The sequence below is a fragment of the Oryzias latipes genome, chromosome 9, assembly GCF_002234675.1.
Source record: "Oryzias latipes chromosome 9, ASM223467v1".
Classification (NCBI taxonomy): Eukaryota; Metazoa; Chordata; class Actinopteri; order Beloniformes; family Adrianichthyidae; genus Oryzias; species Oryzias latipes.
In genome coordinates, this window is record NC_019867.2 from 25,892,709 (window position 1) to 25,916,572 (window position 23,864).

Consider the following 23,864-nt stretch of genomic DNA (forward strand, 5'->3'; position numbering starts at 1 on the left):
ATTTTTATTTCTACTAAACAAATTTAACTTCTATTAAACAATTTTAATTTCTCTTAAACAAATTAAACAAGTTTTGATTTTAGGTTATCAGTCTTTTTCAACATATTCAAAAAGCATAAACAAGTTTTTTAGCTTTATATGCTGTACAATTATTAGTAAAATCAAAAGCCTGTACCATTCCAAACACTAGGTCTTCTCTTTACTTGCAAAAAACAAAATAAATGTTCCATAAGACTACATATGTGATCCTCATCCCCAATTTAATTGTATATTTAAAAACAGAAATATATTTACATCGTGACAAAATAATTATTTGCGTCTGAATGACATTTATAACAAAAAAAACTATTGCGTTTATAAAATTGGGATCATTTTGTGAAAATTGATTGGTGAGTGTGATATAAATTTCCATCAAAATTCCATGTAAAGTGATGATGAAGAGATTTGTGAAAGTAAGCACAGAAAGTAAGCACAAATGGTGGTACCTGGACATTTGTTCCTATAATGACACTTAGACGTTTGCTCCCCAAATCTCTCATCACTGGATTGGAAAATGACAGGAAGCAGATGCAGCGCCAGCCGAGCTTCCCGAATCCTGACAGCAGATGTAATTACTATGACCTTTTATCAGAAACCAGACATTGGCTGTGGTTCAAGTCTCGTGTGATTGCTGATCCTCCTTGACCACTGCTGTGTTCAGGGAGAAACGTGTTGATGTGGCTGACGGTTACCTTAGTGACAAAATACAATACATGTCCTTTTTCATCGTCTAATGAACTCCTGGCTTTTGGAAAAACAAAGAACGTTGCATTATTTTGACATATTGTTTTAACAGCATTTTTGTGTGAATTTAAAACAAATCACCTTTACTTCAGACAGAATCTAATAAAAATCTTTTGTATTTCTTAAAAAAAATTCTTAAACCACAGTAAGGTAAATTTGTTGGCATGAAATGTTTTATTTTAAAACTGAAGAGGACATTTTGCCTTTTTGTAAAAGCAAAATACATGACAATGTAAAAAGCACTTTTTTTTACTGTGGCACTTTAGAGATGTGATATTAAGTGTCTGGTGTGATCACACTCGTTGGGTAGAATGTTGCTTCGAAAACATTTTTGTCATTTTCTGTGTCATGACTAGAATACGGAACGGACCCAGGCGCTGGAACCCAGAGGCAGAGACAGGTGAGTGAAAGGTAAGAGTTTATTTTAAGTTCTTGTTGATTCCGGGCGAGGCTGTGGGTAACGTGGCTGCGGCTCTTGACTGAAGTCTCCGGTACCGTACGTGCAGAGTCCCAAGAGCTGGGAGGCCAGACAGAGTTCGTGGCGTGGCTGGAGATCCAGAGGAGCACAGAGACTGTGGCTCACAAACACAGGTGGCGTCGACGAGGAGAGTTGCGGCAGCTGCTGCTCGAGGAGGTGAGATTCAGGTGACACTCTTGGCGTGAGGTGAGAACCTGAAGCGAAGAAAACAGTCAAGGTTAACTTGGGACAAGACAAGGGGGCCAGACGTAGTGAGCTTCAGGAGACTAGGCACCATCAGGGTTAACGGACTAGCGAAGAATGATGAAGCTGGGTCTCCTTAAGTAGCAGGTGTCTGATGAGTAGAGTGGTCACAGCTGAGAGAGATAAGCAGCAGAGCTGGAGGGGGAGGAGTCTGCCAGGCCACCATGACAGTCTGCTTATGTTGTGAAATGTGAATAGAAAAAGGAGCTTCCTGTAATCTATTATTTTTTTCCTACATTTTTGAGTCACTACCCATCATTAAAAATCAGTAAGGAAGATAAATCCATCTACTGGCACAAATAAAATAACTGCACACAAATTGTTTTGTGGTTCCTCAGGCTGCAGGAAATGCAACACCTGTGAGGAAGAGCACTGCCTGGCTGATTGTTCAAATCAATTTTTAAATGCCAGATTTTAATTCTATTCATGACTGGTTAAGTAATGACAAAATATACAGTACAGACCAAAAGTTTGGACACACCTTCTCATTCAAAGAGTTTTCTTTATTTTCATGACTATGAAAATTGTAGATTAACACTGAAGACATCACAACTAGGAATTAACACATGTGGAATTATACACATAACAAAAAAGTGTGAAACAACTGAAAATATGTCGTATTGTAGGTTCTCCAAAGTAGCCGCCTTTTGCTTTGATTACTGCTTTGCACACTCTTGGCATTCTCTTGTTGAGCTTCAAGAGTGTCACCTGAAATGGTCTTCCAAAAGTCTTGACGGAGTTCCCAGAGATGCTTAGCACTTGTTGGCCCTTTTGCCTTCACTCTGCGGTCCAGCTCACCCCAAACCATCTCTCAAAATGTTATCTTGACTATTTAAGCTGCAAACATAGGAAGAGTGCAGCTAGTCAGGAATTCAGCTCCAAAACCATGGCCACACGTTAATCAAAGTTCCATTCATTCTTTCCTACAGCTATTCCTAAACTCATTTTCTATAGCTTTTGTTTATCTGTGAACATGGATGTCCACAGTTTTCTAAAATAGGCATAAAGTTTGTAAAGTTTATGTGGAATCCCAGTGCTTTTCTATCTCCTGAAACATTTGAGTGTATGCTGAGCATTGTTACATTTGTAAAAAAAAAAACAAAAAAAAACAAACATCAAAGACAAATAGCTGAACCTGTCAGAACTTTCCCCCTAATGTCAACATTAACAGATGCATCGTTTTGACGTTAGTGATTCCACATGGTAACCTAAATCTAAGTATGCCCACATTATTCTTTTTTTTCCAGAAGGATTTCAGGCTGTTAGCTCATCAGAGGCTACAAAAGCTTTTAATGAAAAATTCTGATGTGCATGAGGTATGAGCTTTGATATTTTAAATACAACCAATCTTTCATGTTGAAATCACATTTAAATGACATTTTGTGACTTGCAATTCGACCTTTTACCTGTAAAAAACCCACAGTGGGACATTCAGTAGGGGTTTGTTTGCAAAATTGTTCACATCTGTGTCGTCTATACTTAGTTCTACCAATAGTTGTTTTTTTTTGATTTTTTAAGTAAAACTGCAAAGCTGCATCAGTTTTATCTTAAACGCCAGTATAAAATGATCTCTAACCTTGTAGACATTTCAGTTTGTTTAATGTTAAATTGCCAGACAGGACACCAGTGCTGTGTGGTCTCCATAACCTAATATAAATAGTTCTGAGAGCCTGAAGTGGAAGGCCATGAAGTGTGCAATATGTGGAAAAGTAAAGTACCTCTTACATTTTTTTTTTTTTAGAAAAATGAATCATTTTTCAACTAACATTGCCTAAATTCTTTTAACCAAAAACAGGAATTAAACGTCAAAGCCAATGTGTTTTGACAGTGTTACGGCTGTGGCCGTATTAGGTTTTATTTGGTTCTGTTTGCTCTGTGTTTTGTGTTATTTTTGTATCAGAGTGGGACTTCTGTGTTTTTTGTGGATCTTTGTTTGTATGTCTGTGATTATTTTCAGGTGTGCTGGCAAGGGTGTGGCCTCCATTTGGACAAGCTGGTGGAGGCAGCCTTTAAAGCCACCACTTGGACCTCCAGCTGGTGAGAAGGGTGCCTTGCAGCAAAAGCCTCCAATGCTGCTTGGCCCTCTTCTCCATTTTGTTTTTGTCTTCTCCACTTGTTTTAGTTTGTGTTGCACTTCGTAGTTCGTTGTAGTTTTGTCTGTGCCCACTCTGTTTAGTCCTTTGATTTATGATTTTGTTTAAGTGAAGCTGTAGGGGTGAACCACCATTTTGTTTAGTACATGTTTTCTCCTGGTTTTGTTAGGTTAGGGAGGTTAGCGTTCTGTCTTTGATTTCCCTTTTCTTTCTTTGCAGCTAAGATTACATGTTGCAGTTAGTTGGGGTTTTGTTTGTTGTTTTGGCCTGGGTTCACCCTGAAGCCTTTTAGCTTCACTTTTAGTTCTTGTTGGTTGTTTATTTGTAAATAAATTTGTCATATTTTATGGAGACATCCGTTTGGTGTTTTGTGTTGCAGTCAACTTGGTAGCCAAACCTTTACTTTTTTATGTTATGCCCCCCCTAGCACCCCTAGACACACAAGGGGGTGTAACAACAGAGTAATTAGTTATTTTGTCGTACCAATTTGTTGATATGTGATCTGTAATATAGAACACAAACGTTGCACAGTTCCTCATATCTTATGTTTGAGCTGTTTTGTTCAGAATTTTAAAGTAAAAATAAAACCCAATGCCAATTGCTTTTTTTCTGACCTTACTGAAGAAGATTAAAGTGAAGCGATGAAAAAAATGTAAGACTTAGTGAAAGAACACACAGCATTTAGAAAATTCACACAAAAAGGTGCGTAATGGTTGCAACAACAGACTTGTTTTTTTAATTAGACCCTGGGACCTACTTGAAATTGTTCCAAACCAAAAATGTTTTGTAAGGTAAAACAAAAACATGAGAAAAACTGCAGAAACGATGGACTTGGACCTGATCCTGAATTCCTGCTTGTGTTCCCCAAAGACAATTGTCTGCAGAGAAATGAGCCTTTCTTGAGTCGGCATCTGATTTTAGAGACAACATCTTTGTTGCTTTGGCTACTTAAAATTCTCTGTACATTTTGAAGTTATTCAGTCAAAAAAATTTAAGAAAATATTTTTAAGTTTGATAATCTTGTTCACGAAGACCATAAAAAAAGCTTTAAATGTATAAATAAGTTCAAAAAATCTGCATTTTGATTTGCCTGTTTTTCATCAGTCTTGATGGCAGCTTTGACAGATCAGACAAAATGTCACTTTAATGTTGCAGGTACAAGAACCAATGGAAACCAGTTGTTGGTTCTGCTTTCCTAAAGATCTGATATTTGATTCTAAAGCGAGACTGAATGTGTCCTCTCCATAGAAATGTATTGAATGGTTCTTGTCACGGCTGGATACATATCTTTGGTTGCCAATTTCCTCTTCTATAATTATTTTTCCCAGTCTGTTATTGTGTTTGGCCGCTGCTTCTCCTTATCACCTAAAAATTGTTTTGCTGTTGATTTCACAAAGGGTTGATTCAGATATCGATCTGCATTCATTTTTTTTTGTATCTGCACGACGAGCTCTGGCTGCACACAATGCAGGGGAAGGTGTAGCTCTTAAGGGCAACTTTATTTATCATGCATGGTGGAGGTCCACTGCAGTACGTGACATGTCTTTATGTGACACCAGCAACAAAGCTGTGCTGTCTGTTTATGCTTATGGAGACTCAGCCCATGCAGCTTCTTTCTAGTTCTCTCTGTCATCTTTGAACAGAGTGCAGGTCAGGATTTTCAAAGCCAGATTCAGGTGTGGAACACTCTTGAAGCTAATTATTTGAGTGTACATATATTCCCTCCCTGTGAAGATTACTGGAGCCCTGTAGGACATTCTGTGCCAGATGTTTTTAGTTGTCCTTTTGTTCCAGCAAAAAAACCCATAGACTTTCCCCCCCACACACAATTATTCAGAACAGCTCCTGTTGCCTGAAATAAACACAAACACCATGTGGCAGATTGTAAATCGATACTGTAATTCTTTTTCTTTAACAGACATCCAAATTTACACTCCAACTTTGGCAGAAAGCAAACATAAAATCACATTTATAGTAAATGTTACTCCACAGATGGCAGATAACTTTATGAGGCAGATACACAGTCACTTGTGGGTAATACTTGCACTGAAAAAACACACAAAAAGATTGAATTCTTTTATAGAAACAGCTCAATATAAAATATCATAGTACTCAACATGACATTAACAAAATTGCAACTAAACAATGGCGTTATTGTGTCTAAAAACAGGCAGATCACTTCCAAAAGCACACAATAGAGTGAACTCTCTGACAAAATAATAGATCAGAGAATGTTTTTTTCCCACCAAATGTGTTGCCACAGTTAGCTCCACGTTCCTTTCCTCTGAACTCAAATTCTGACTCTGGCTCTTGGGTTGAAGAGCCAAATTTTAGCTTTGAAGATAATTGGAAATATTAAGGGAAAAAGCCTGGAGGAGCAGGACAAATGATAGTTTTTCTGCCATCAAGAGTCATTTGATCAAAGCCCTCCAAGTTCCTTGTGATTGACAGGATTCCAGTCACACCACCCAGAAATTAGTATATATAATAACATTTGAGAGAATTGTTGTTTTTTATTGTAATTATGCCGTTTTTACAACAAATTAAAAAGTAGTTTCCGAGGAAATTTCTGCAGAGCGACAGTAGTTCACTAGAAATTCACTTCTAAGTTATGGATAGGAAGGTTGGCACAGAGTAAGCCCGCCCTTTGTTCCCATCATCCTTCTAGTTGTCTACAAGTGGATGCATCAGACTGGAGCGGAGCAGGCAAGGCGGAGACAAATAAGCTCTTTAAAAAAAAAAGATTTAATAATAAATAATAATCAGAAATGCAATTGTGAGCTTAATTTTCTTTATATATGTCCTCTGTCATAAAAAAGGCCAAAATAACATGTTAAAAACACCAAAAACACTATTTGCATTGGAGTGGGTCTTTAAGTCCTTGGAAGTGTGTCAGAAGAAAATGAGAGGCTCATAACTTGCTTTTGCTTTTCATAAGGTCAAACATGCCCTCCTCTGAAATAAAACAGACTAATGTGAAGCTGAAAACAACAAGTGACATTCCAAATGACAGTTTTGCCAGAGGAAAGTGTCAGAATGTCTCCGTCACAATCGGCATTGAGAAAAAAACAAAAAGGAATTGCATATATGGGATGCAAACCAGACCAGTTGAATGGTTGGGTTGGTCTGTAAACACTGCACTGATAGCAGGGTTGAATGGTTCAAGAGAAAATTTCAATGTTTAGGAAGTTTTTAAGAGCAAATGTAATTCAGTTTAGTAGAATGTATAACTCTGAACAAAAACTGAAAGTTAAAGGGAAAAAAAAAGTTTAAAAAAAATGTGTGGGCTACTGGAAGTGATCCTCTGTTTTCAGACATGCCATGCCATTAGAGAAGCAATTCAAAGAGGCACTAGTACAGTGAAAATAGAGTCAACATCAGTCTTTGTAGAAGAAACACTTTTTTGGCTTGAAATGTACTGTGATACTGCAATGCACACCTGGCCATGTACTAAACAACGCAAAACCACATGTTTCTAGCTTTATGTCACGGGTCTGGGTGGGTTCTCTTTCCAGCTACGAATCAAAATGTCACATTCTGAAGTCACAGAAAAGACCACTGAGAGGCTGACATTTGCACAATAGTGAAAAGCAGCAAAGTCGGTTGTTAAAGGTCTTTTTTTTTTTTTTTACAAAGCAAAAGCCTTAAACCTGACTGCACTAACAAACATCTCAACACAGAATATAATATGTGCTGTAAAGACTGTATTTTGGTGAGTTTGACTGCCTTCATTTGAGAAAGTCTCTTTTTGCTGAACAATTTTTTTTCTTTTTTTTTTGTTGCAAAATGAGCAAACATTTTTATAAACATCTTACAAATTTGTCTGAAAGCATCAAGACTGAAGCATCAGTTCATGTAAAGTTACACAACACATTTAGAGGCACTCTTAACATCACACATAACTGCAAAAAAATTGTGTTTACATCTTAAGTCAACCTTTTTCACTGATCTGTTTATGTTCATCAGCTCAGTGCTGAGACCTTGAAGCACAAGCAGCACCCAGCAGTGTGTGTGTGTGTTTGAGGTGTGCCTCTGTGCTTGTTTAGTTGCCTTTATCCACTTCTGTGTCGTAATTAGCATGATTGGAGAGCAAGTAAAGGATGGAAAAAGAAGGAAGAGATGCTGCTGAGGAACCTTCTCACCCCACTGAGTAGCCCGCCTGGCGCCTCTCCACAGCAACAAACTGTAATCTTTGTCTGTGTCTCCACAGCTCTCATCATGGGTGAGTGTGTAAGTGCTCATTGAACAGAGCTGATTACACATTCATTAAAGCTTCAGCTTCTGGTTCACCCACTCCACTTGACCTGTCCGAGCATCTTCCAGAAAAGGCAACACGCTGCATTCAGGATGTAGAGCCGGTATTATCCCAGGCTTACTGGCTACAATTGTACAACGGCGGAGAACAAAGAAACATGTTGGTGAACTTTTATCCAGAAGCTGCCAGCTCAGAAGTTGTAATGTTTTTGGTCTCATCCAGAGCAGCAGAATGTTTGCACAACCCATCACCTCTTCATCCATCACCTTTTCTGCCTGTTGGACCCTTTAGTCCTACTTTTTTCAATATACTGTACCTCCTCAAATAAGGTAAAACATTGATTTTACAGCTGAAGGTAGACTTTGAATGACATTAAGATTGCATTTGTGTTAAAAGTTCACTGGGAAAAAAAAACTGAGAATGACAGTAAGCGATAGAGGGAGCCCGCTTTGAATGACCTCTAAGCAGCCACTGACTGGGAGTGCTGCATCAGTGGGATGTTTAGCTGTGGGCCATCATGCAAATTATATGACGCTGTGACCTCTGCAGTGAGACATAGAGGAAGGTGGTCGCATCTTGTTTGTTTTTCAGGAAGCTTGGTTAAGCTTGTATGGCAGCAAAGTCATGGATAAATCTAGTGTTAGCCTTGCATGACGTAGATAAACGGTTGGAGGGCAGTGCATTTACAACTCTGATTACAAATTATTAACACACAAAAGTAGGTTCATAGAGGCTAATGACATGTCTTGATGGTTTTAATGAATCTTAATTTGTGGCTCTGGGGTTCTACTCAAACTCTACTAAAAACTAACACTTAAAAAAAGTTACTGTTGTAGTGTAGAAGAATTCAGAATATATATTTCAAATACAAATGAAAGGATCAAAAACGTGTGTTTCAATCAGTTCCATATTTTAATGATTCTTTAGGCATTTGCAGAGTTTGTATTAACGATTTCCAAATCTTCTGAAATAAAAATGCGAATGTAGTCTCAAAAATTGGGAGGCAAGTAGGGGGAAAAAGCTTTTTGTCCCTTGCCCCCCTGTAGCTCCCCCCCTGTGGATGAAGTTGGTATCAAAGTTGGTATCATCCCTGCAGAGGAGGGTAGTAAAACATCATTATACCTTTTTGGTAGAAATGTGATACAAAGAGCAGTGCACCATATGTTTTATGTTGGTTTAAATATGTCTAAAGATTTAATTTATTACTTTTTTTTTCTTAATTATATAAAATAATAATATAAAATAAAGGCTTTTGGGCAGATTTTGCTGATATGCTTCAGAAAGAAAACACATAAAAATGCAAACAACAGACTACAAACTCTGTTCGCGGCATTTCGAAAACCCAGAGAGATAATAAACAATAAACCTGAAGTGTTTGTGAAGCTGCAGTCATGTATTTGTGGGTGTGGGATAAAATAACACAAATTTAAGCAAAGAAATACTTTTTACTTAACAGGAGGAAGGAAAACAAAGAGTAAATGAATGACAGAAACTTGTGTTTAAAATGTTGGAATATTCCATCAGTGAAACCTTCAATGCCAAGAGGAATATAAACTAGAGGATTCTTGTTATTAATAATAACTTCAAAAAATGAATTTATATCTGTAAAAAACAGAATTTTATTTTTGAAGTTTCACTCTAAAAATAAATGTTGGATCTCTTACTGAGGACTCATTGGTTACTTTAATTTAGTTCCTTTATATGATCCCTGACCAATAAAAGGGGGTCAAATACAGTGGCATGGTCTGAGTCTAATGATATGTTATTTGTTACAGTTGTTAAACTGAAAGTCTGTGTTTGGGTTTTGCAAAATTACATTAAAGCCAAACATTAACATTCTGGTTTTCTCTGTCCAGCAAACATGGTTTTGTGCTTTACAGCAGATTTAATTTTAGTTAAATACATCCACTGTAGTAAATCCCTACAGAGGAGGACTGTCAGCTCCCACTGAAATGCAATCATCTCTGTGGCGCTTCTGTACACTTACTGTAGTTAGATTACCAACAGAAATGCATATGGAGAACGGCTGTTTTTCTTGCTCAGCTCACTGACTCTAAATCAACCTATCAGCCCTGCAGGCATCGAGGGTGACGGTCCCTGTTTAGTGCGTAATCTGATTTCATTGTTTTTCCACAAATGCTCTGGTGGCTCAGTATATTCAGAGGCTGAAATATTGTAATGCCCACGGTTTCTGTGTGCAGCAGCCACCAGTCTGTTGCCCTCATTGTGTTAGAATCCTGTTGACGTCACAATTAGCTGGACGTTTGATCGGAAATCACTGAGGCAAATCAAACTGCTCATTATATTATATCATATTTTGGCCATTTTTTTATTTACTAATCCCCCTGAGGGGAGGTTGTAATTGCTAATCCTGAGACTTGAGTTATTATGCTTATTTGAGGAATAGACTTCTCATTTAAGGAAAGTTTACTTAAAAAATGTCAATGTTACAATCTTAATCTTTAGATTTAGCCCATGGAGAGAACTGGTGTGTTTTGTGAAGAATGTTGTAATCTTCCTTAACTGCTTTTGGTTTTTCTGTTGTTCTGGTATATTTTGTGTCATTTTCACTTTATTTGTGACTGAATAACTAAACATTACAGATATGTTATTGAATACAAATTTGTGGATTCATTAACAGTCTGAATCTGCTTTAGGGAAGTTTTTTCTTAACTAAACCCTGGAACCAAACCAAGTTATTCAAGACTTTGTGCTATGGGATATATCTGGTCACATTTTACAGTTAAGTTTAAAATTAAAACTTTGAATAGCTGCTTATCAGCAAATATCTCTGCAAAAACATTTACATCTCAAATTCCATCACAAAAATCATGAAGGCTAGAAATGACAAAAAAATTTTTTTTTTTAGAGTTTTTCAATGCTTAGAAAAGGCAACGGACGAGTAAGACCAAACAATTAAAATAACAAAAAGGTTAAATTATCAAAATGATTCAGGTATAATATATAAATTATATATTTTAACCACGCTGCACGGTGGCGCAGTGGTTAGTGCTCTTGCCTCACAGCAAGAAGGCCCCTAGTTCAAGTCCCGGCTGGGGGACATGAAAAAACACACCATCAACGGGGGACCTCTCTGTGTGGAGTTGCATGTTCTCCCCGTGCATGCGTGGGTTTTCTCCGGGATCTCCGGCTTCCTCCCACCATCCAAAAACATGCTACATAGGTTGATTGGCAACTCTAAATTGTCCATAGGTGTGAGTGTGAGAGCGAATGGATGTGTGATTGAGGATATTCTACCCTGCGACAGACTGGCGACCAGTCCAGGGCATCCCTTGCCTACGCCCAAGTGGCCGGGATAGGCTCCCGTGACCCCGAAAGGGAATAAACGGTTAAGAAGATGAATGAATATTTTAACCACTGCAAATGTTTTACAAATTTAGAAAACAACACTTAAGGAAGTAGTGCCTTTTTATTGTTTTATTGTATAAAGCAGCTCTATCATATCTTAAAAATTAGAGTATATTAATATTACATATTGTTACCACAAAGAAATTAAGGTGATTTTGTATAAACCTCAAACCTCACAAATTAACAGCAAAGGCTAACAACTATTTTTGATAGACTTGAAGATTTTAAGTAGTTAAAATTAGCTGATTCTGTCACGGAAAAAAGCATGTTTGCGCTGTTATGAAACATTTTACGTTACTAATGTGTCACATATCAGTGTGTAGCTACCCGATCTGCACTGGATATCGAATCTTATGCCACTTCCTGTTGTCACCAAGATTGTGACAGTTAAGCAATTTGTCTAAGACAACATATACCTCAGTGTCCAAACAAATGTATGTTTACCTCAATGATGGAGAGCTTTTACCTCAATGATGGAGAGCTTTTTTTCGACTGAATTGAACCACCGTAAAATTAGAAGTATCGGTATGTCACCTAAATGCAACACTGTGTAATTTCATATTGTTGTCATAATAGACAATGAAAAACTCGTCATTCTCCTCTCTGTTTGTTTTTATTTTCATTTTATATGTGTTGGCAACGGGAAAAGATGAGAACTGAGGACATTGTACTCTGAGGAGATGCCCCCAGGCTATTGTGGCCATTTTTCCAACATATTTAACCATTAATAACATATCTGTGTTGATGGAGCTAATAGTGTGTCCATTAAGAGCCGGTATCCTCATACACTGGGGAGTAAACTGCTGTCAAAAAATGGAAGAAAAAAACATTTGCACATGCGCGGTACAGATTGGGTAGACTCAGCTGTACAGTCCGACTTTGCACATGCTCAGATCTGTCCAGTCCGACTATGCACATGCATAAAGAGGATTGTGCCATCCTTATCTGAACCAGCTGTGTTCACTTTAAACAGCAGTGTAACTGAGCCACAGACTTGTGAAAAAACATACGATAACGCAATAAGATGTGTTTGCAGGACATTTTCTGCTTTAGCTGTCTGCATCATGTATTGGAACACTTGAAAACCAAAAGCCCTACATCAATGTGCCAAACTTTTTTTTTAACTTAATTAAAACAAACCTCTGAAGAAGACTGCACAATATTTATAAAACACCTTTGCCTCAGATGGACCATACTGTACACAAAAAACGTAAAAAAACAAAAACAAACTACACGACGATAGCATGATCTATGTAGCTGTAAACTATATTAGATTGAATGATTAAACATGTTAGTATTCTGTTCAAAGCAAAGTAAACTGTGTGTAAAGTCAATGGATTTCTGCAAAGGCATTTACACCAATCACCCAAACATCTTCAAGTGATTGGACTCCAATCACTTCATCACTTTTTAGCTTGAATAAACAGTGAGCTTGATACTTTGTCGCAGCTATTTGGCAGCATAAAACAGTTTACATCAGGTGGGGGGGAATCAGTAAACAAAATAGAGGAAATTGAAATTTTGTCATTAGAGCCTTGGCATCAGGATAAATTCCTAATTTCTGTGGGAGAAAATAAGCAAAATACGTCCATTTTTGTTTGGAATGAGACTGAATTGCACTCCAGGAACTCTGTTTATTAATTGAATTCCCCGTGGGTAACCAGCCCCTCACAGTTATTTTGAATGCCTGTTTTTTTATGTTTACAAGGGAATTGTTAGAGACGGATTCATGATACCTATAAAAACAATGTAAAAGTTGCTGTGACTGACAGGGAATCTCTGCAAATGGTTCCAGTCAGTTAGGATTTGTATGGCTTCATTTCAACTTCCACAGAGCAAAGTCAGTGTTTTCATTAGAACTCTGACGTTATTTCATGCAGCAAAGAAGAAGGGGGAATGCAGTTTAACAATGAAATGATTGGAAAAAAGTTTTAGGCTACTTAATGAATGCACGTCAGTGACAACTGATCAATTACAATAAAAGACCTGTTGGACTTGTTTAATGTTTTGAAGTACAATCTCAAATAAATAATGAATCAGAAGTATTAGATTTCTTCAATAAAGGTAAAGTGGCAACAAAAGTAGAGTAATAACTTCTCATGTGACCCACTGTAGTGTCTGAAATCTTAAGCTACAATCACACCGAGAAGGTGATGTGCATTCAAGAACAGTTGGCGCGAAATGTTGAAGCGGTGCAAATCTAGCTCCAGACGTTTTCTTTATCGCTCTATTCCAATATACAAAAGTCATAGAATTCCCTCTGGGCACAAACCGCAATGATTAATTTCTCCTCCATGATTTAATTCTCTAACAGTTGGCACTTCTGTCAGTTAAAAGGGATGTCATCTATACAGCAGAACCAAATCAGAGGTTAAAGTTAAACCTGGTTTAACTTTTGACGCATGTTTCATTGCTGCGTGTTTTGCATGCGGAGCACGTAAGTTTTGAAAGCACATTTAGACACGTTTACTTAGACTTTTCATTGACAGTGGTCGTTTGAATGAGCATTGCCAAGGGCGGTGTGAATGTAGTTTTAAATGTCAGAGCTAAATATACAGGTGCTGGAGTTCTAACTCTGCTTTTTCAGTGCTAACTTTCATGGGAGCCTTAGGTTGCCCAAACATATTTTTTTCCTGGATGTCAGCGGAGTGAGCTGCTCTGGTGTATTATGCTAAACAGTGAGGCATTGCTGCATATTAAGTAGAAAAGTCGCACAGACTGTAAACACTCCAAGGGAAAAAAGTCTGTAAAGGCCTTTAAATTCAGAATTAATAAGCTCCATCTTGTGCAGCTAAATTACATTTTGATGTGATGGAGGCAACAATAATTCTTGACAGCAGTAATCCTCTGCTCACAGAGGTGTTTCAGAGGCTGTGGTCTCTATATCTGGTGGAGATGGCTTTTAGTTTACAGGGCATGGCACAGCCTTCTGCACTGTGGACACTGATAGAATCCTGCTTGGACAGATGAGGGTTCTGAAGGGATCACATGCATGCAACCAAATATGAACTAAGTGTATCACCTAAGGGTTAAAAATGTTTAAAACAGTGTTGTGAAGATCATTTTCAGACTGTAATATTCAGGACCAATGCCTCTCCTTGCAATATTACTCTCTCCAAATTACTGTATAATGGATCACATGACTCCTGCATTACTTTTATGTTCTTTTTAACACCTACAGAATTTAAACATAAAAACTTAAAGAGACTATTGAACTTGAAAGTGTTCCTGGTTTATATGAGGAATGGGTGGGGAAAAAAAAACTATGAGATTTAAAATATAGTTTACTTTTAGTGAAGTGAAAGCACAAAAAACACAGTTGGAGGAGTAAACCTCTGCTTTAGCTAGTTAAAAAATAAGCAATCCTCTTTGAAAGATGAGAAAAAAACTCAGACCAAAGAGAGAACCAGAGGCCCATATACCTCAAAAAGCCGGAAACTTAGCACAGTAATTTAAACCCTTTGGAATTTAAAGAAAGGTTAAAGTGACCAATCACAAGCAGAAAAAGGGGTAACAGCATTCTTATGCTGAAATCCCTCCAGGTTTTGCCTTTTTGAACAAATGAACTTTAGGCAAAAAGTTTATTGTGGAAGTGATGCCTGAAATTACTTTGTCATAGCAAAAATAATGTAAAACGCTGATATCACTAATGCTTAATTATTTAGTCTTTAGATCTTTTGAAATGTAGTTTTTGCATGTTTTTACAATAGTCACTTCATTAAAACAAGGATTGTTCCACGTTCAGTCCTAATGTTCAGAAGTTGATCTACTTCTCTATAAACAAAAGGACTTTTTTCTTTTAAACCATTTGTTACATCTTTTTCCTGTAGCTATTCCATCAGGTCCTGTGTACCCCTTAGCTCACACTTAGTAATGATCAGTTAATCCATTGATAAGGAGTCCTGTCACGTATCCCTGCAAGCAAAAGAAGTGTTCCTTAGTTTTTCTCGATTTAGCATATTGGCAGTTAAACGATGGCACAAGTAACATCTGATGTGTTGTTGGTCATTAGGGGGTGTGTTAATGCAAGACCTAAAGAATTAGCTCTTTATGCTATGTAAATTAAAGAAACAAAGAAACAAAAAAAATAGAAAAAGAGAATATGTTGGCATATTATGAGGCATAAATGAGGCTGGCATTTCAGTGTTTTCTAAGAGACAGCGCAGGAGAAAACCAGGCTTCTCTTTATTCCAGATGGGGGAGGTTGGTCTGTCAGGGCAGAAAACTCCTTGTGAAAACTGGATTCTGCTGTTCTCACTTCATGCTGGTGTCATGTTACACTGTGGCTCCAATCTAAAATAGACTGTGTGAAGTTGCACAGCTTGTCTGATTTTATTTTTTTTTTTCCTGGACGTGTGAGCCTTCTTTCAGCACTGGCTAAGAACAGGCTCCTGTGACAGGATTTGAAGTTGAGAAGCACTGGCATTTGCCTTGCTTTGGCTTTTGCTTAGAAAGTGTTCATGCAGATGAAATGCTCTTTGTTGCAGTTTTACACTAAGCATGAGCAGAGTGAGCACTCTCTGTGGGGGTGCCGTGGATGAAGATGTTGCTCAGGGACTAGGGGCCAAACTTCCAAAGACAATATTTCAGGCAGCATGTTGAATGTAAATTCATGAAAAAGTCAGTCACCAGCACATAATCACACATTCACAATATATCAATTACGAGGAGTATCAATGGGAACTAACACTTTCTCTGCCTTCTGGAAAACTCCACTTTTATTCCTGTGTGTTGTAACTGGAATAAAAACTGGAAGTCTCTGAAACGGTTTTGGAGACACTCTGGGAAGATGATCCATTGGAAGTGAGGTCAAGGGATGAACCATGTGGTCGTGCACTAACCACAGCTCCGCCAGGTCCCAGTCTTCCTTTATTCTTAATTTTGGTCGGGTCAGCGTCGTCGCCGGCATGAACAACCGTGGATATGGTGGTCTCCATTCGGCTGGTTTTGTAAACGCTGGTCTGAGTCTGAAGGTACCGAGTGGACTTGAGTTCCAGGCCTTCATAGGAGCCTTCTGGGACACAGGGGCAGCAGTGGAAGGCCTGCTTAAAACCAGCGCGAAACCTTAAAAAAAAAGAAAAAGTCCTAATCGTTCATTCTAAAACAGGGGGTTTGTTATTGATTTTGCTTTTAGTCTTTCAAAGGTACAAGCAATATTTCTTGATGAACGAGGCTCTTTGGGAGATGGTTCAAGCTTGGCGTCAGCAACAATAACTGTGTGGCTTGCAGTTTTTTCTTTAAACCCATTGACTGTATAAGAGAACTACACTGAGTGACCCCTTGCGTTCCAAACAGGAAGTACTCGCTGACTCCTAGAAGACTTTCATTGAGAAATAAACAGCTATCACTCAGTCATTCTATTTAACAGAATACCAATTCTTGCTCTGATACATATTTTAACATGTTCTTGCTAATGCTAAATAATAATAAATAATATTATAATAATAAATAATTTAATAATGATAAATTTGTTTTATGATTCTTTTTCTTTAGTGAAAGTTGTTCAAGTTATAAACTGGCCAATCAGATGCCTCAATAAAAGTAGGTGGTCTTGCATTAAACTTTCAAAACAGTTGATGTGGTCTAAAAAGCTCACTCCTAATTGGTGATAGTGGTTACAATAGAAACAATGACTATCCATATCGTGAAAAAATGGCAACGGAATTGACTTAATTTGGTTGGAGCCAGAAAAAAGCAATTTTCTATGGATTACATCACTCTCACTTAGTCCAGTTCTCATATACAGTCAATGTTTAAACTAACAATAAAGTATTTGTCTTTAACCCTTGAATACTGGAGCTGTCACCAGTGACACTTAAATAAGACACGCTCGTTGACCCACTGTAAGCTTTGGTGGTAAAGGATTATTTAATATGAAGCTCTACAACAACCAACATCTTCTCCATTATTGTAAATCGCTGCATTAAGTGGAATTTGCTTTAGTCATTGCCTTCAAAACATCATAGAAGAACAATGATTCAAACCAGAGCTTCTTAGCAAAAACAAAACTGCAAGCAGCCAACTTGGACATCTTTCCAGTCAGACTGTTTATATGACGCACACTTACAGAGAACTGCAGTAACACATAGTTCAGTGAGACACGTGGCAAAAAAATGAACTGTTAACAAAACTATCGCAGAAGTTGGGGAATGTGAAAATTAAATATTTTCATATTCTTTAAATAAAAAGGCTCAATCTAAACTATGATGAATTTGGAGCCACATGAAGCAGGCACATCAGTGAGGAATCTGCAAAAGGTTAAAAACTATAACATAACAAGCACACCAGAGGTTAGAAAATAATGAACAACACAGATGACCGCTGTGTCGTTCATTAGAATCAAGAAAGGTGATTGAAACAAAGGAAGCCTAATCCTTAAATAATGACTAATTCCAAGCTTGCTGCGATACAGCCTACGATTTAATTTGTAGGACTAAATGAGTTTCCTTTGTAAAAACACCCAAGTGTGAAAACTCATTTGCCTGCCAGCAAAACTACAAGTGGTTCCTGCTGAAAGAAAGAAAAGATGTGTGATTTAAAGCAACAAGCGGAGCTGACCATCTGTGTTTGTTTTGTTAAATAACAGCCTTCTGATTCATTGACATTTTAGCTGGCAGGCTGAACGCTGCTAACGATGCAGCCCGAGCGCATACTGCTAATGCAAACTGTGACATTCAGCCAATTCCACAGATAAAGTTTGGAGTCAATGCTAACTCGATTCCATTTGCAGAAGTTTTGTAGGTGTCCACATTCTCCATGCATTTGAAAGTGATCAAGATCGACCCTAATTCTGCTTTTGTTTCCACCGCCTGTCTCTGCAGCAGCTGTGGAAAATGGCTTTTTCAATGTGATTTAGTGTGGTTTTAGGCAATGATTAATTGATTCACTTGTTGCAATTTTGACAAAAATACATTTTACCTTCTTTGCATTAAAAGGAAATGCAATTGTGAAGTTGTAGAGAGTTTAAATTGCAATGTTTGCACACACATGGAATTTTTTTTCAATTATTTGTATTGCCAGAGTTTTTCTGCATTTGCTTAGACTGATGTTGCTTAGATTTTCTGAAAGTTGTTAAATAAATACAGGCCAACACATTTTATGCCATTATATGTAAAATTGTCCTGCAGAAACCTTTATATCCAAATACAAACTAAAAATTTAAAAAGAACCTACACTTAAAAAAAAAACCATGGTAGAAATCTGTTTGCCATTCATGTTTTGTAGATCTTAACCAGAATTTTTTTATACCTTTATATTTGCATGAATTACTAAGAAAAAGTCTTTACCAACCTGTCATTCAGACAACAGTAGATGATGGGATTATACATGGTGGAGCTCATAGCCAACCACATGATGGCCAAGTAGAACTGCTGCATGAAAGGTTTTTGAGACATGTCAGGGAAGAACTGGTTCAGCAGGAAGTAGGTATGGTAGGGCAGCCAGCACACGGCGAACGTACACACCACCACGATCATCATCTTCACCACCTGGTCGACAAATGACAGCACAATTTTATATTTGGTTTTAGAAAACCTTTTCAGTACCAGCTAGATTTATTTAAGTTAATTGTAGAAAAGCAAAACAAGACATAAAATGCAATGAGGAATTATTTACTGACTATTTTAAACAGTTGGTTCCATTTAGGAAAAAAAGTAATGTTTTAATGCATTCTGTGAGTGTGCAAATGCCCCATTTGTTTGTGAAAGAACAAAACAAGCATTTTAGAGGAGAGAATTTTTCTGAGGTGAAGTCTTTTACTTTAACAAGTAAAAATACTGAAACAGAGGTCAGTCTTAATGTGACCTCACTACATCCCAAAGCTGATCTATTGGGTTGAGATCTGGCATCTGTGGAGGTCATTTGAGTATTTGAGTTCAGTGAGCTCATTGTCATGTTCAAGAAATTAGTCTGAGATGATTCCAGCTTTATGACATGACGCCTTATCCTGCTGGAAGTAGCCATCAGAAGATGGGTACACTGTGGTCATGAAGAGATGGACATGGTCAGCAACAATACTCAGGTAGGCTGTGGAAGGTGTAACGATGCTCAGCTGGTACTAAGGGGCCCAAAGTGTGCCAAGAAAATATCCCCCAAAGAATTATACCAGCACCACCAGCCTGAATCATTGATACAAAGCAGGATGGATCCATGCTGTTGATGCCAAATTCTGTCCCTACCATTCGAATATGGCAGCAAAAAGGAGACTCATCAGACCAAGCAATTTTTTTCCCTATCTTCTATTTTCCTTTTTTTTAGTAATATTGTGCTATATCAATAAAATTGAATTGAACTAAATTTTGGTGAGCCTGTGGGAATTATAGCCCCAGTTTCCTGTTCTTAACTGACAGGAGTGCCACCCAGTGTGGTCTTCTGCTGCTGTAGCCCATCTGCCTCAAGGTTGGACGTGTTGTGCATTTAGAGATGCTCTTGTGCAGAGCAGTAAACCAGTGGTTATTTGATTTACTGTTGCCTTTCTATCAGCTGGAACCAGTCTGGCCATTCTCTTTTGACCTCTGGCATCAACAATGCACTTCTGTCCACAGAACTGCAGTTCACTGGATAATTTCTCTTTTTCAGACCATTCTCCGTAAATCCTAGAGATGGTTGTGGGTGAAAATCCCAGTAAATTCAGCAGTTTATGAAATACTCAGACCAGCTTGTCTGGCACCAACAACCATGATACGTTCAAAGTCACTTCAATCACCTTTCTTCCCCACTCTGATGCTCAGTTTGAACTGCAGTAGATCATCTTGACCATGTCCAATAACTACAAAAAGTGGTCATTGAGTGTATGCTGACTGTTTTAGCAGGAACCAGAAGTAAAAGCTGTATTTTTTCATACCTTTGAGCCAATTCAAAGTTGCACAGTGGTTAGTGAGAAGGCCCCTGGTGCAGGAGCCAAAAACATACAAAGCAAAGGAAAGGACCCAATCTTTAAACTGGATGTTTTCTGTTTGGACTTTGCATGTTGTCCCTGCATGAATGGTTTTCTCCAGACACACTGACCTCCTCTCTTGGTCCAAAGAACATGGTTCATATGTTGGTGGTGTTAAAATTGTTCCTTCAATTGTCCCTTGTTAATTTTGTGAGTCTCCAAGCAGATATTCAATGAAATGGTGACCTGTCAAGGTTGTAACCCATCATAGCTTGGATAGGCTCCAGCACCTTCTATGACTCAGAACACTGCTAAGAATCAACAGAAGTTGAAAGGATGGGGGAAACTTGCAACAGTGGTGTTGTAGCAGGAACTGTTAGTTTCCTGCTCCTGGTCTAATTGCTTATTGATGAGCGTTGCTGCTGGTCTTCACTAAACATTTGGTATTCAGTTTCTTTCGCCTTTGTTAAGCCTTTCTGTTGACTGAAGCCCCTTGCAGAGCTCTTTGCTGAAAAGCCTCAGCTGCTTTGAACTCTGTCAAGTAAATTGAAAATGTAACACACTGGGGCAAATCATTAGCTTTAACCCACAATAAACAGATCACTCTCACTGCGATGAGCTGAAAATAAAGACATGTGAAGCTGTCTCATTAGTGTGACGGTGGATCAGCATCTTTCAGGTTGGACCCTTTGTTCTGTCCAGTAGATTAACAATTTATACAGAATAAAAGAACAGCTGCACCAGTGCATTCAGCTCTTTTGCATATTTTTTTCCCCCAGAAAGTTTCTAAGATGCTGTACTTTTTACATTTCTAACAACTAGAAAACAATAACAGCTTAAACATTTCTTGCAATAAATGTAAGATGCATTTATAGTGTAGTACAAGAATTCTTATTTGACATTTACCAACTGTCGGCATGAATTGTACGATCATTCCTTTAATTGGAAGAGGAAGTAACATTCAACAGATGATTGTGGGAGGTCAAATTGCTCAGAGTAATCTATTCCATTTAAAGTATTCTCACAGTCCACAGAGAAAAAATAGATATCCCTTTATTCTGAGTGTCTCATAAATAATTGTAAATGAAGCAGTCAAAATACAACATTTGCACATGATGATTTTGGTGATGAATAATGAAATAGTTGGGGGTATTGAAGCTGTGTCTCATCGCTTGTACATACTAATAATCCTAAAAAATAAAAAATAAAATCAATCAGTTAATCTGTTAATTTTTAATTTGTGAATGCTCACAGATGGTTTAGAGGTGTGACTGAAAATAAATGGAGCCTGTAATGTGAAGATGGCCAGCTGACCATGAAAAATAGAAGATGAATACATCTTGCTAGTGTGAAAAGAAATGGAGTATGCCGAAGAACCAAAGAAGAAGGAGATGAAAGCAGTAAAAATGTAAGGTTCAGGATTTTTGTGATGTCAGGATTATTCTATCACTAGGATTTAAAAAAAAAAAAAACATTGTGGAGCCAGCTTCAGTTCGAGGCTGTAATACGGATAGGAGGAAGGGCTGGTTAATCCAAGGAGCAGGTTACCTTGCGCTTGGCTATCAGCTGCTCTCTGTAGCGGTCAGAAGAATCTCCTGGGATCTCACTGGCCCAAAGTGTGAGTCCAACCACAAGGTATGCACAGCCCATCACCAGCAGGGGAAGGAAGTAGAGCAAGATGGCCACAGACACTTGGTACCTAAAAGACAATAAAATCCCTCATTATAAGAGTGTCAAGTTACAGCATGCACAGGAAAAGACAGCAAAGTCCAAGTAAGGGGCATAAATATAATGTTTGTCTTTGAATTAGTTATATCTTGAAGTGAATCTAGAATAGATAATTATTGTCATTGTTTTAGGTTCAAAACATTGAAAAACAGATAGTATCTCTTCTCTTCATCTTTGATGTAATCAAACAAACGGCTAGAAAAGCAAATCAAGTTTTAGCAAAGCACAGACAGAAACACAGAGGCAATGAGTGTTCCTCAAAAAAGTGCAATTTACTAAAATGTGCAATCTCCAAAACCATGCAATCTGCCTTTTTATTCACTTAGGTAGTGACAACTGCATTGTAGAATGGTGGTTAGTCTCACAGAAGGCCCTGGTTTGAAAACCAACTGGGTTATTTAATTGTGGAGTTTGCATGTTCCCTTTGGGTTTTCTCCAGGTTTTTTCCTCCCACAGTTTGACTGATGATTTCATATTGACCTTAAGTGTGTTTGTAAGTGTGTAATTGTGTGGTCCTGTGATGGACTGGTAACCTGTCAGAATGTACCAAGCCTTTGTCCAACAGTAGCTGGGATAGGCTCCGGTGACCCCATGACACCGAAAGCAATTCAGAGGGTTCTGAAAATGGATGGAGGTAGTGACAACATTGGGACAATACACAGTATATACCTTACTGCACTCAAATGCGGGTAAGTGGAGATGGTCGGGATGGGATGGATTTAACAGCTTGTGGGTAGAAGCTGTTTTTTTATGATTTTTCTTCTGGATTGTATCAGTCTGCATCTTTTCCCAGAAAGGTGTGTGGCGAACAGTGAGAGTCTGTGGTGGATGGGCCAGTGGGGATGTGTCAGGTTTTTCTTGAGTTGGCCTTTGAGGACAGGTAGTAACGAGCTAATCTGCTTTCACCGCCCACTACATGTCCTTCTTGTTTGCCTCTGTGTTGCTGCTGAACGAGGCGGTACAGCAGTAGGTCCAAATGCTCTCAATGGTTGACCTGTAGATGTTTCTGAGAAGGGGCTGCAGGAGGTGAGCCTTCCTGAGTTTCCTGAGAAAATGAAGTCTTTGTTGTGCTTTCTTTACCTGGTGGTTGATGTGTGTTATCTGTGTGAGGTGGCCAACCTCCGCACCTCCACTTTTTGAATGCAGAAGGCAAGCTGCTGTGTTTGCCTGAATTTTCTGAAGGCTTCAAGTCCCCGTTATTGAGTTCAGCCCACTGCAACAAATGCTGGACCTCCTCTATATTGGCTGTTATCATTGCTTGCTATCAATTGTGTCATCAGCCAACCGAACAAAGGCGTTTAGGGGGTGTCTGGGAGCACAGTTGTGGGTGAATAATGTGGAGGACAGGAAGCTGAGGATACATTCTTCTGGGGTTCCAGTGTTCAGGGTCTAATATTTTCTTTAAAGCAAGATCTATTTTTGTTTAGCTGCAAACTTAAGATCAGATTTATTTGAGCATGTGCACACTGGTATGATCAACAGTACCATCAGACTGTTAAATAAAACTAAACTTGAAAGAGCAGCACCACAGAAACAAATTTACTGTAAATCTTCTCTATGGAATTTTTAAAGTCCCACTCTGAATAAAGCATTCCAAGTGGTATTTTAATTGTGATTATGACGTTTTTAGCCAAAATCAAAATACCTGTGTTGTTTTCATGGACGCATCTCCTGCAGAGCAGCAGGACCTCACCTCTAATTTATGGGCGGAACTGTTGGTGGAGACTAAGTCTGCATTCTTTTCCCATCATCCCTTTGTTTACACTCTCTCCCACTACTTACAGCCCTTCACAAACCCAAGGTAACATTAGCAGTGCAACGGAAATGGCAAGCAATATTGGAGCTATCCAGCTGTATAGTTTTGATCCAGATTACAGCTCAGATGAGGAAAATGAAGACATCCATGGATCTATTTATCTGCAAGTGGATGCATCAAAGAGACAGGTGCAGTGATCTTGTGGCCTGCTGATTGTATTTTGAACAGTACCTAACAACTACAAGCTTTTTCTAACAGCATTTCTTCGTCTACTCCTGATTCCC

The 23,864-nt window shown here is 38.3% G+C and overlaps 1 protein-coding gene across 1 annotated transcript in view; it reads right to left on the bottom strand.

Moving 5' to 3' along the window:
• Window positions 1-15,939: 15,939 nt before the first annotated feature.
• The window catches only part of tacr1a (substance-P receptor-like), a 58,179-nt gene continuing 50,254 nt past the window's right edge, over window positions 15,940-23,864 (bottom strand). The window contains exons 3-5 of the mRNA NM_001278897.1: window positions 21,645-21,795; window positions 18,512-18,708; window positions 15,940-16,285 (exon numbers count right to left, since the gene is read on the bottom strand). Coding sequence (NP_001265826.1) covers window positions 15,940-16,285; window positions 18,512-18,708; window positions 21,645-21,795 — 694 coding nt within the window. The remainder of the gene's footprint in view (window positions 16,286-18,511; window positions 18,709-21,644; window positions 21,796-23,864) is intronic.